General features: G+C 41.4%; 2 protein-coding genes across 2 annotated transcripts; both read left to right on the top strand.

Annotated features, from left to right (window-relative positions):
- The first annotated feature begins 3,167 nt into the window (after positions 1 to 3,167).
- On the top strand, positions 3,168 to 4,202 carry LOC120908297. Its single transcript, XM_040319211.1, has one exon. It carries the CDS (start codon positions 3,168 to 3,170, stop codon positions 4,200 to 4,202), a length of 1,035 nt encoding a protein of 344 aa, XP_040175145.1.
- Positions 4,203 to 7,092: 2,890 nt separating this feature from the next.
- LOC120908299 lies at positions 7,093 to 8,553 on the top strand. The gene is made up of 2 exons (XM_040319212.1): positions 7,093 to 8,367; positions 8,445 to 8,553. Exons 1-2 carry the CDS (start codon positions 7,093 to 7,095, stop codon positions 8,448 to 8,450), a joined length of 1,281 nt encoding a protein of 426 aa, XP_040175146.1. The 3' UTR covers positions 8,451 to 8,553.
- Positions 8,554 to 14,494: the final 5,941 nt, after the last annotated feature.

Here is a 14,494-nt window from a genome sequence, read left to right as displayed (position 1 = left end):
TTCGGGATAAAAAAATATATATAAATATCACCGGACGTTGCTAACGCAACATTTTAAAAAACCGTATAACATACCGTTTTTTAAAACATGCGACCGTATAACATGCGCAGCGTCTCTATCACACTAGTGAGGTTAGAAGCATGAAGCAAACATGGTTGAACGGCTTCAAGAGCTTTGCCTTTAAGCGCCCGCTGCAGTCTTAAAGTGTTCTCTTCATCGGAGTACCCACAAGCAGCTGTCGAGGTTTCATATGTGGCGATAAAAATGGGCCACTCCTCGGGTTTGCCGGAAAAATACGGTAACTCCTTGCAGCTTGCCTTTCGAGCCAGAAGTTGACTCTGGTTGACATTCATCAACGTGGTTCCGATGCTGTTACGGAACGGGTAAGTATCAACCGCCCCATCAGCAATATTTAAATATTTTTCACTTCTAGGCTGACGCTGCTGACTGACCACTGAATCATTTCCCTGTTGTGCGTTTCCTGGAGGCTCAGTACGCGATGTAGAAGGTGACACATTCGGATGGTATGAACTATGCCCCTCACTATCCCCACGTCTCGACCAATCAACCATTTTATTTGACTCACCTTCGTTACGCGGAAGGTGGGAAATATGAGCCCGTTGCGGCAAAGACGTCATTGGGATGGATCGTATATGGCCCACGTAATAAGAACTCCAACAGTGTTAACATACAAGCAATACATACCATCCACATATGCAACTGCGGCGCAGATGCAGAAGCCGCTCTGGACGCAGCGGTAAAAACTTTTTTTCGCTCGAATCGCTCGGTATCGTCAAACCGTTGGAAACACTTCGTTCAAAGGATGATGAGCGAGCGTTGGGGATTCTCAACGCGGAATCGAAATTCAACGGAAAGCATTATGAATCCGGATTGCTGTGGCGTTTTGACGATGTTAAGTTGCCATGCTCTCGTGACATGGCTATGAGAAGATACAAATGCCTGCAAAAAGAATGTCGAAAGATTCTGTATTAGCTAAGGCAGTCATTGAGAAAATGAGGGACTATGAAGGGCAGGGTTATATACGACGATTATCGCCTGAAGAACTGTCGATGAAAGGCCCCCGAGATTGGTTTCTGCCCATATTCCCGGTTTTCAATGTGAACAAACCAGGCAAGGTTCGAGTAGTTTTCGACGCAGCGGCGAAGGTTCAGGGTGTTAGCCTCAACACATATTTACTAAATGGACCAGATCTGTTGGCAGGGCTTCTATCCGTATTATATAAATTCCGTGAGCATCGTGTGGCCATAGTTGGGGATATTAAGGAAATGTTTTTCCAAGTCCGTATGAAACCAGATGATCAACGATCCCAGATGATTTTATGGAACGAGAACGACTTTACAGGTAGCGAACCGGATGTCTATGCAGTTGCTGTTATGACTTTCGGTGCTGCATGTTCGCCAAGTACCGCACAGTTCATTAAAAATTTGAACGCAGACCGTTTTGCTGACAAATATTCACGGGCTGTAAAATGCATAAAGGAAGAACATTATGTAGACGATCTTTTGGCCAGCGCTGAAACTGACGAAGAAATCATCACGTTAGCTGAACAAGTCCGGCATATCCATGCTGAAGGTGGTTTCGAAATCCGAAACTGGCTGTCTAACTCACATCGTGTGACATCTCACCTACAACGCGAGGCATCACCCGAAGACAAGATAAACATGTGCTCCGATGATCGCACCGAAAAGGTTTTGGGTATGTGGTGGGATACGTTAACCGACACATTTACTTTCAAGCTATCCCCCAAACACGACATACAGCTGCTATCTGGAGGACGGATGCCAACAAAACGCGACGTTCTGCGAACAGTGATGGCGATTTACGATCCAATGGGAATCATCGCGAATTTTCTCATGTACGTAAAAATTCTTATGCAGGAAATTTGGCGTGCTGGCCTTGGATGGGATGATGTGTTGTCCGGTCGACTAGCCGAAAAATGGAGCGTTTGGGTTGCGGTATTGCCGACTATTTCACAAGTACGTGTTCCTAGGTGCTATCGTCAGTTCACTTCGGTAAATGCAAAAATACAGCTTCATGTATTCTGCGATGCCAGCGAGAACGGGATGGCTGCAGTGGCGTTTTTCCGTTTCAACGATGGGGGTATTATCGAATGCTCTCTGGTGGGTGCCAAAACTCGCGTAGCTCCGATTAAGTTTGTATCCATCCCGCGCCTAGAACTGCAGGCCGCAGTCATAGGAGCCCGCTTTGCTGCAGCGATTATCGCCCAACACCGAATAGCCATCGAACGCATTTTCTACTGGACCGATTCACGTGACGTGATATGCTGGATGCGGTCTGATCATCGCCGATTTAGTCAGTTCGTTGCTTTCCGAGTAGGCGAACTCCTGGAGACGACTTCTGTGCATGAGTGGCGCTGGCTATCAACAAAGTTAAACGTAGCTGATGATGGAACGAAGTGGCAGAAGGTACCAACTGCAGATCCCGATAGTCGCTGGTTTCGCGGACCGGACTGCTTGTGGAAGCCCGAGTGTGAGTGGCCAGTTCCCGAACAATATCCCACCGACACGAAGGAAGAGTTACGGCTACACATGATGCATCATAACACAAACACGAAGCCATGGATTCAGCTCGAGCGTTTTTCATCCTGGAATCGCTTGTTAAGGTCAGTAGTGTACGTCTTACGATTTGTCTCCTTTATCGTTTCTAAGAGAACGGCTAGAACAACAGGACCGCTAACACAAGGCGAGCTTGAAAAAGCAGAATATGCCATTCTTCGATTGGCACAGAGGGATGCCTTTTCACAGGAGATACGACGATTAACCGACGCACGTGACGCAAGCGAACAACGTTGCACATGGAAATCCGTGTTGCCGAAGACGAGCATACTTGCAAAGCTGTCCCCCGAGGTCGATGACAACGGAGTACTGAGAATGCGTGGACGCCTGACCAATTGTCCTTGGGTTAGCGAATCTACCAAGCGGCCCGTGATCCTGCCACGACAACACCAGGTGACAGCACTAATTTTAGCAGATTTTCATCGTAGGTTCCAGCATATAAACCATCACGCGGCAATAAATGCGATACGAAGCAAGCTATACATACCGAGACTGCAAGCCGAATTCAATCGTATCCGTAGGACATGTCAGCACTGCAAAAACCGTGATGCCAAGCCAGAGCCTCCAGAGATGGGGAACCTTCCCTCCGAGCGTCTTGCTGCTTATCAGAAGCCGTTCTCATTCACGGGCGTCGACTATTTTGGCCCGGTAACCGTAGCAGTTGGTCGACGAGTCGAAAAACGTTGGGGCGTTCTCTTCACCTGCCTCACCACCAGGGGCATCCATCTAGAGGCTGCGCACTCCCTGACCACATCATCATGCATCTTAGCTATACGTCGTTTCATCGCTAGGCGTGGGCAACCTTTGGAATTCATCAGCGACAACGGTACGAACTTTGTCGGTGCATCGCGAGAGCTTGCTGAGGCCTGGGAAGCGATAGACAAACAGCGTTTAGCGGAGGAGTTTACAACACCGCGTCTCGCGTGGAAATTTATCCCACCTGGTGGACCAAACTTTGGAGGCTGCTGGGAACGACTAGTGCGATCCGTCAAGAAGGCGATGAGCGAAATACGGATGTCTCGGCTACCAACCGACGAAGTGTTAACGACTGCATTAACGGAGATCGAAGCGATGCTTAATTCTCGCCCTCTTACACAGGTACCACTTGACAGCGAATCCGAGCTTCCTTTAACCCCGAACCACTTTCTGCTAGGGACAGCTAACGGAGAGGCACCGAAAGCAGTATTCAGTGACGACGTCGCTACCCTAAAAACCACATGGAAGGTATCAGAGGTTATGGCTAATCTCTTCTGGAAGAAGTGGGTAGCATACTACTTACCGACCTTAACGCGCAGAGTTAAGTGGCATCATCAGGTTCGTCCGATTAAGGAGGGCGACATTGTAGTGATCGTGGATCCAAACCTTCCCCGAAACACTTGGCCCAAGGGACGGGTAGTGGCGGTCATCCAGTCGAAGGACGGGCAAGTCCGGCGCGCAACCGTAGCTACAAGCACCGGAATCTACGAACGGCCGGCCACGAAGATAGCCGTGTTGGATGTACAAAGGAAAATAATACTTACCCGCTGGAGATCAATAGTCGACAGCACTAAGAATAACCCACGAAATGGTAAGCGAAAACACATGGTCACGACACAACAACAATAACGAACTGAAGAGTCAAGAGCTTCCGGGCAATTGACTGGGCGGGAGAATGTTATTGTTTAACACAGGAAAACATCGAATGTCAGCGCAAGTGTCAAGCAGTGACATTTGACCCACGTTACTGCTCGACTGTGGGACTGCTCGACTAACGATGAGGATCGAGCAAATCGCAAGCCCGCGAATTTGCAATGGTGGAAAAGCCATAAAAGGGAAATTTGGGAAAGCACTTTCTCTTTTCTCGTCATCACCGCGGAACCAGAAGCAGTGGAATTTTTTAACCACTTTGTTATAGTAAATTTACAGTACCACCGTTACGTACTGCGTTAATAGAATTCAATAAAGTGAAGTTAAGAGAACCTAACTAACGCCGCGAGTGAATCATTTCGGGATAAAAAAATATATATAAATATCACCGGACGTTGCTAACGCAACAATGGCCGTAACAACGATAATAGATGGCAACAAAACTCCAGATCTAATTTCAAGGCCATTGAAATAGTGCAAGATGGCTTCATTTGGATGAAACATGGCCGTAACAACGATAATAGATAGCAACAAAATTCAACATCAGATTTTAAGTTCATTCAAATAGTGCAATATGGCTTCATTTGGATGAAACATGGCCGTAACAACGATAATAGATTGCAAAAAAACTCAACATCAAATTTCAAGGCCATTCAAATAGTGCAAGATGGCTTCATTTGGATGAAACATGGCCGTAACAACGATAATAGATGGCAAAAATACTCAACATCAAATTTCAAGGCCTTTCAAATAGTGCAAGATGGCTTCATTTGGATGAAACATGGCCGTAACAACGATAATAGATGGCAACAAAATTCAACATCAAATTTCAAGGCCATTCAAATAGTGCAAGATGGCTTCATTTGGATGAAACATGGCCGTAACAACGATAATAGATGGCAACAAAACTCAACATCAAATTTCAAGGCCATTCAAATAGTGCAAGATGGCTTCACTTGGATGAAACATGGCCGTAACAACGATAATAGATGGCAACAAAATTCAACATCAAATTTCAAGGCCATTCAAATGGAGCAAGATGGCTTCATTTGGATGAAACATGGCCGTAACAACGATAATAGATGGCAACAAAATTCAACATCAAATTTCAAGGCCATTCAAATAGTGCAAGATGGCTTCATTTGGATGAAACATGGCCGTAACAACGATAATAGATGGCAAAAATACTCAACATCAAATTTCAAGGCCATTCAAATAGTGCAAGATGGCTTCATTTGGATGAAACATGGCCGTAACAACGATAATAGATGGCAACAAAACTCAACATCAAATTTCAAGGCCATTCAAATAGTGCAAGATGGCTTCATTTGGATGAAACATGGCCGTAACAACGATAATAGATGGCAACAAAATTCAACATCAAATTTCAAGGCCATTCAAATGGAGCAAGATGGCTTCATTTGGATGAAACATGGTCGTAACAACGATAATAGATGCCAACAAAATTCAACATCAGATTTTAAGTTCATTCAAATAGTGCAATATGGCTTCATTTGGATGAAACATGGCCGTAACAACGATAATAGATTGCAAAAAAACTCAACATCAAATTTCAAGGCCATTGAAATAGTGCAAGATGGCTTCATTTGGATTAAACATGGCCGTAACAACGATAATAGATGGCAACAAAATTCAACATCAAATTTCAAGGCCATTCAAATGGAGCAAGATGGCTTCATTTGGATGAAACATGGTTGTAACAACGATAATAGATGCCAACAAAATTCAACATCAGATTTTAAGTTCATTCAAATAGTGCAATATGGCTTCATTTGGATGAAACATGGCCGTAACAACGATAATACATGGCAACAAAACTCAAAATCAAATTTCAAGGCCATTCAAATAGTGCAAGATGGCTTCATTTGGATGAAACATGGCCGTAACAACGATAATAGATGGCAAAAATACTCAACATCAAATTTCAAGGCCTTTCAAATAGTGCAAGATGGTTTCATTTGGATTAAACATGGCCGTAACAACGATAATAGATGGCAACAAAATTCAACATCAAATTTCAAGGCCATTCAAATAGTGCAAGATGGCTTCATTTGGATGAAACATGGCCGTAACAACGATAATAGATGGCAACAAAACTCAACATCAAATTTCAAGGCCATTCAAATAGTGCAAGATGGCTTCATTTGGATGAAACATGGCCGTAACAACGATAATAGATGGCAACAAAATTCAACATCAAATTTCAAGGCCATTCAAATAGTGCAAGATGGCTTCATTTGGATGAAACATGGCCGTAACAACGATAATAGACGGCAACAAAACTCAACATCAAATTTCAAGGCCATTCAAATAGTGCAATATGGCTTCATTTGGATGAAACATGGCCGTAACAACGATAATAGATGGCAAAAATACGCAACATCAAATTTTAAGGCCATTCAAATAGTGCAAGATGGCTTCATTTGGATGAAACATGGCCGTAACAACGATAATAGATAGCAACAAAATTCAACATCAAATTTCGAGGCCATTCAAATGGTACAAGATGGCTTCATTTGGATGAAACATGGCCGTAACATATAATAGATGGCAACAAAACTCAACATCAAATTTCAAGGCCATTCAAATAGTGCAAGATGGCTTCATTTGGATGAAACATGGCCGTAACAACGATAATAGATGGCAACAAAATTCAACATTGTAAAAGTTTGGAAAATGTATATACGTGTAAACGCTACTTGATGTCACGGTACGTGTATATTAGCATTAGGTTTTTTTTGACAGCTGCCATTAGAACAGAATAAAAAGCGAACGAATCAGGATGCCAAATCGAAGTGACTACAATTTAATCGATTTTACATCTCAGAAGTGGGATAGTGAGCCCAAAATGTCCGTAGATGACCAGAGAGTGACTAAGGATGAGATGCTGTGCGCACTCCAGTCGGCCGAAATAACCGTGCCATGTACGGCAACACTGATGCAGATCCGTGCTCTCTATAAGGAAGCGTACCCTAGCTCGCAACAAAATGGCGATTCCAACGACACCATGTGCAACGCAGCCATTGCCGAAAGTAAAGAAGAGAGCGTCACCCAGATCATGAAAACTGATGTGATCAAAGAAAACGACGAAGCTGCAGCAGAAATTGTGCTCCTAAAGCAAAAATGTGAGATACTTGAACTGCGGAACAAATTAGCAGCGCTTGAGAGCCAAAGTCGTGAATACTCCAATACAGCTAGATTGCTTCATCCGGAAGAGGTTAAGCAGATTATTCCGATGTTTGGAGAGGGTGCCAGTTTCTTGCAGTGGATAAAAACGGTAAAACACAGTGCTGAAGTTTATGGTTGGACCGACCAAATGACATTGATGTACGCTAGCAGTCAGCTAACTGGCGCTCCAAAGGAGTGGTACAGTGGTTTCCGGCATTCTGTAACATCGTTTAAAGAATTTGCCGAAGGAATGGGAAAAGCTTTCCCAGACACGCATAATGAAGCTGCTATTCACAAGAAGCTGTTGCATACATTCAAAAGGAATGATGAGTCCTACGCCGCCTACATCTTTCGTGTACATGCCCTTGGAACAACTGGGAACGTGAGTAACGCAGCGATTATAACATACATCATCCGAGGACTATCGCGCGATCCCATGTATGACAACTTAGTGGCGAAAGAATATCGTGATGTGTATGATCTGATTGATCATGTAAACCGATGCGAGATGCATTACCAAATGCGTGAACCACCGTCATCCCCCACTCGTCCACAACCTTCAAGCCGTTTTACATCGATGCTGAAAACCAACACCAAACCAGCCAATGGGCGAGAAGAAATGGTGCGATGCTACAATTGTTCGAGTTTCGGCCATTTTTCCAACCAGTGCCGAAAACCACGTCAGTCTGCCCAACTATGTTTCTTGTGTGGAAGCCCTGATCACAAGAAACAAGACTGCCCGAACGTTGCCCAGAGGATGCCTGCCGCTATATTTGCACCGTGCGATCAGCAGAGTTTCCAACATCAGTGTCCGGCATCACGATTGCCTCAATCCGGTGGCAATGATTACTCACATCTGAACCTGTCGATGGCTGCTGCAGCAGAAAACAATTACGGAGATGATAATGGAAATCAAGTGACTGGTTCAGGAGCTAGGATCGATCCAATTCAGGAGGTAAGTGTCGCATTGCTGAATGATAATGAATTAAGCGCAACGCAATCACGTGTGTTTTGTTTGTTTGATTCTGGCAGCCCTAAAAGTTTCATCAGTGAACAACTTGTGCCAAACATCAAACATACTCCTCAATTTTCGGGATTCTGTGGATTAGGCAACCAGCAGCTTACATCTTTGGGCCATGTGAACATTAGAATAAAATTTCGAAATATCAACGTTTCCCATTCCTTTATGATACTGCCAAAACAACAAACAGCATGGCCCTTGATTGCAGGAAGGGACTTATTAAAAAAGATGAACATCCATTTACATTACCTTTGTTATCGTTATTCTCAAGACAATCTGATGAACTTACTAAAAGAAAATAAATCTACTCTTGCAACACACGTGAAAGCGCGCCTTAATTCATTGGGGATTTTTAAAACTAATTCGAAGGATGAGGCAGACATTTGGACGCAATCTATTTTCCAATCAGACCAGAAAAGATACGATAGTGTTGATGAACATAATCAGACCAACGATAGTGGTACGGAGGCTGAGAGTATTTTGAGGACTTTTTCAGAGTTATGTGCTATTGATATTAGTAAGGAAGCGAACACATTGGATATAGGAAACGAATTGAGTGAAGACCAGATGTGTCTGATAGCTTCATGTGTGGAAAATAACTATCTTCAGCCCTTAAATGAAACTATTCTTGAATCACAACATTCAATGAAAATAAGTGTTACAAATGATACTCCAATATTCTGTAAACCTAGGCGGTTGTCTTTTGCCGAACGCAATCAGGTTCGTGATATAGTTAAAAATTTATTAGAAAAACAAATTATTTGACCCAGCAATTCACCTTACGCATCTGCTATTGTGTTAGTACGGAAGAAAAATGGTGAGGTACGAATGTGTGTTGACTACCGTCCGTTAAATAAGATAACAATTCGTGATAACTATCCAATACCTTTGATTGACACTTGCCTCGAACACCTAAGCGGTAAACGGTATTTCACTCTCTTAGATCTCAAAAGCGGCTTTCATCAAATTAAGATGCACGAAGATTCTATTAGTTACACTGCCTTCGTAACACCTGACGGACAGTGTGGATATCTGAAAATGCCATTTGGGCTAAAAAACGCTCCATCAGGATTTCAAAGATTCATTAACTCAGTACTGCGAGAATTCATCGACGAAGCCAAACTAGTCGTCTATCTTGACGACATAATCATAGCGTCAAAGACGTTTCAAGATCATTTAGAAACTCTAGGTGCTGTTTTAAAAACTCTTAGGAAGAATGGATTGGAACTGCGTATTGACAAATGCAAATTTGGGTGCAGTAACTTGGATTACCTTGGTAACTATGTAAACTCAAAGGGAATTCAACCAAGCAACTACCACATTAAGGCTATCCAAAATTACCCAGTGCCTAAAACCTCAAAGGAAGTTCAGCGTTGTCTTGGTTTGTTTTCCTATTTTAGACGATTCGTCCCGTCTTTCTCGAACATTGCAAAACCTTTGAGCAATCTACTTAAAGAAAAAGTGTCTTTCCAATTTGATGAAGCATGTATGAACGCATTTAATGAATTGAAAACCAAATTAATTAATGCTCCTGTGTTGGCAATTTATGATCCTTCTCGAGAAACAGAACTACATTGCGATGCCAGCACAGTTGGATTTGGCTCGGTTTTACTTCAAAAGCAAGATGATGGGAAATTCCATCCAGTGGCATATTTTTCGAAAACTGCTTCTTCTAGTGAGTCCAATCTTCACAGCTACGAGTTAGAAACTATGTCAGTGATTTACGCCTTGAAGCGTTTTCATGCATATGTGCATGGTATCCCTATAAAGATAGTAACCGATTGTAATTCCCTAGTGGAAACTTTGAAGAACAGGAACTGCTCCGCCAAAATTGCAAGGTGGTCCCTGTTCTTAGAAAACTATGAATACACTATGCAGTATCGCCCTGGAACAGCAATGGGTCACGCTGATGCACTTAGTCGCTCCAAAATGGCAAGTGCTGTTGACGAGTTGGATCTCGACATTCAGTTGCAGATAGCTCAGGGCCGAGATCCTACATTAGTTCATCTAAGAACCGAACTAGAAACAAAACCAATTCCAGGGTACACACTACTGGATGGTGTGATATATCGTCAATCCCCTGAAAGCAAATTGCAATTGATCGTTCCAAAAGAACTGATAAAAAATGTGATTAGAAGCACTCATGAAAGCATAGGCCATTTAGGTGTTGACAAGTGCTGTTCACAAATCGCCAAACACTATTGGTTTTCAGGTATGAAAAATCAGGTACAAAATTTCATTCTGAATTGCCTTAAATGTATACTTTTCTCTGCCCCCCAAGAAAAAACAAGCGCAATTTGTACAACATCCCCAAAAGTTCAGTACCTTTCGATACCCTTCACATCGACCATTTTGGCCCATTACCATCCATAACATCTAAAAAGAAATACATTTTAGTGGTGATCGATTCTTTTACTAAATTCACAAAACTTTACCCCACCACTACGACCAACACAAGGGAGGTTTGTTCTGTGTTGGGACAATATTTTAACTATTATAGCCGTCCCAAACGAATAGTGAGTGATCGTGCAACTTGTTTTTCATCTCAGGAGTTTAAAACGTTTCTCAGTGATCGTAACATAATACATGTTCAAAATGCCGTTTGTTCCCCTCAAGCCAACGGTCAGGTTGAGAGAGTTAACAGAGTAATCAAACCCATGTTAAGCAAAATTACTGATTCCGTGGATCATGCAGATTGGTGCTCCAAATTATCTGAAGTCGAATATGCGCTGAACAACACAACACACTCGTCAACGTATTTTGCTCCTTCGGTTTTGTTATTCGGTGTCGAACAACGTGGTACCATTATAAACGAATTCAAAGAGTATCTAGATAACAAAACGAACCTTCTAGAAATTTAGAAACTATTCGTTCTGAAGCTTCTGAAAATATAAAAGATCACAGGAAATCAACCTGATTCAGTTTGGCAAAAGACACAACCCAGCGGTAGAATTTGCGGAAGGGGATCTTGTTGTTATTCGAAACGTCGATAATTCAGCAAATTCTAACAAGAAATTTATTGCCAAGTTCAAAGGTCCTTACATAGTTCACAAACAACTTCCGAACGACCGTTATGTAATTCGAGATATCGATGGTTTCCAACAAACTCAAATCCCATATGATGGTATACTTGAGTCTGATAAGCTTAGACATTGGATTGCGCCAGATGCTGATCTTGCCCCAGAATCATGTGATGCGACACTACATGATGAGAATGTTTAACGAATTGAGGACAATTTATTTGTCAGGATAGGCCGAGTTGTAAAAGTTTGGAAAATGTATATACGTGTAAACGCTACTTGATGTCACGGTACGTGTATATTAGCATTAGGTTTTTTTTGACAGCTGCCATTAGAACAGAATAAAAAGCGAACGAATCAGGATGCCAAATCGAAGTGACTACAATTTAATCGATTTTACAACATCAAATTTCAAGGCCATTCAAATAGTGCAAGATGGCTTCATTTGGATGAAACATGGCCGTAACAACGATAATAGATGGCAAAAATACGCAACATCAAATTTCAAGGCCATTCAAATAGTGCAAAATGGCTTCATTTGGATGAAACATGGCCGTAACAACGATAATAGATGGCAACAAAACTCAACATTAAATTTCAAGGCCATTGAAATAGTGCAAAATGGCTTCATTTGGATTAAACATGGCCGTAACAACGATAATAGATGGCAACTAAATTCAACATCAAATTTCAAGGCCATTGAATTAGTGCAAGATGGCTTCATTTGGATGAAACATGGCCGTAACAACGATAATAGATGGCAACAAAATTCAACATCAAATTTCAAGGCCATTCAAATAGTGCAATATGGCTTCATTTGGATGAAACATGGCCGTAACAACGATAATAGATGGCAAAAATACGCAACATCAAATTTTAAGGCCATTCAAATAGTGCAAGATGGCTTCATTTGGATGAAACATGGCCGTAACAACGATAATAGATGGCAACAAAACTCAACATCAAATTTCAAGGCCATTCCAATAGTACAAGATGGCTTCATTTGGATGAAACATGGCCGTAACAACGATAATAGATGGCAACAAAATTCAACATCAAATTTCAAGGCCATTCAAATAGTGCAATATGGTTTCATTTGGATGAAACATGGCCGTAACAACGATAATAGATGGCAAAAATACGCAACATCAAATTTCAAGGCCATTCAAATAGTGCAAGATGGCTTCATTTGGATGAAACATGGCCGTAACAACGATAATAGATGGCAACAAAATTCAACATCAAATTTCAAGGCCATTCAAATAGTGCAAGATGGCTTCACTTGGATGAAACATGGCCGTAACAACGATAATAGATGGCAAAAAAACTCAACATCACATTTTTAGTTCATTCAAATAGTGCAATATGGCTTCATTTGGATGAAACATGGCCGTAACAACGATAATAGATGGCAACAAAATTCAACATCAAATTTCAAGGCCATTCAAATAGTGCAAGATGGCTTCATTTGGATGAAACATGGCCATAACAACGATAATAGATGGCAACAAAATTCAACATCAAATTTCAAGGCCATTCAAATAGTGCAATATGGCTTCATTTGGATGAAACATGGCCGTAACAACGATAATAGATGGCAAAAATACGCAACATCAAATTTTAAGGCCATTCAAATAGTGCAAGATGGCTTCATTTGGATGAAACATGGCCGTAACAACGATAATAGATGGCAACTAAATTCAACATCAAATTTCAAGGCCATTCAAATAGTGCAAGATGGCTTCACTTGGATGAAACATGGCCGTAACAACGATAATAGATGGCAAAAAAACTCAACATCACATTTTTAGTTCATTCAAATAGTGCAATATGGCTTCATTTGGATGAAACATGGCCGTAACAACGATAATAGATGGCAACAAAATTCAACATCAAATTTCAAGGCCATTCAAATAGTGCAAGATGGCTTCATTTGGATGAAACATGGCCGTAACAACGATAATAGATGGCAACAAAACTCAACATCAAATTTCAAGGCCATTCAAATAGAGCAAGATGGCTTCATTTGGATGAAACATGGCCATAACAACGATAATAGATGGCAACAAAATTCAACATCAAATTTCAAGGCCATTCAAATAGTGCAATATGGCTTCATTTGGATGAAACATGGCCGTAACAACGATAATAGATGGCAACAAAACTCAACATCAAATTTCAAGGCCATTGAAATAGTGCAAGACGGCTTCATTTGGATGAAACATGGCCGTAACAATGATAATAGATAGCAACAAAATTCAACATCAAATTTTGAGGCCATTCAAATGCTACAAGATGGCTTCATTTGGATGAAACATGGCCGTATTAACGATAATAGATGGCAACAAAATTCAACATCAAATTTCAAGGCCATTCACATAGTGCAATATGGCTTCATTTGGATGAAACATGGCCGTAACAACGATAATAGATGGCAAAAATACGCAACATCAAATTTTAAGGCCATTCAAATAGTGCAATATGGTTTCATTTGGATGAAACATGGCCGTAACAACGATAATAGATGGCAAAAATACGCAACATCAAATTTCAAGGCCATTCAAATAGTGCAAAATGGCTTCATTTGGATGAAACATGGCCGTAACAACGATAATAGATGGCAAAAAAACGCAACATCACATTTTTAGTTCATTCAAATAGTGCAATATGGCTTCATTTGGATGAAACATGGCCGTAACAACGATAATAGATGGTAACAAAATTCAACATCAAATTTCAAGGCCATTCAAATAGTGCAAGATGGCTTCATTTGGATGAAACATGGCCGTAACAACGATAATAGATGGCAACAAAATTCAACATCAAATTTTAAGGCCATTCAAATAGTGCAAGATGGCTTCATTTGGATGAAACATGGCCGTAACAACGATAATAGATGGCTTCAAAACTAAACATCAAATTTCAAGGCCATTCAAATAGTGCAATATGGCTTCATTTGGATGAAACATGGCCGTAACAACGATAATAGATGGCAACAAAATTCAACATCAAATTTCAAGGCCATTCAAATAGTGCAAGAT

Source organism: Anopheles arabiensis, unplaced genomic scaffold (genome assembly GCF_016920715.1).
Source record: "Anopheles arabiensis isolate DONGOLA unplaced genomic scaffold, AaraD3 Autosomal_pericentromeric_contig0014, whole genome shotgun sequence".
NCBI classification, from domain to species: Eukaryota; Metazoa; Arthropoda; class Insecta; order Diptera; family Culicidae; genus Anopheles; species Anopheles arabiensis.
This window is presented reverse-complemented; position numbering and strand designations above follow the sequence as displayed.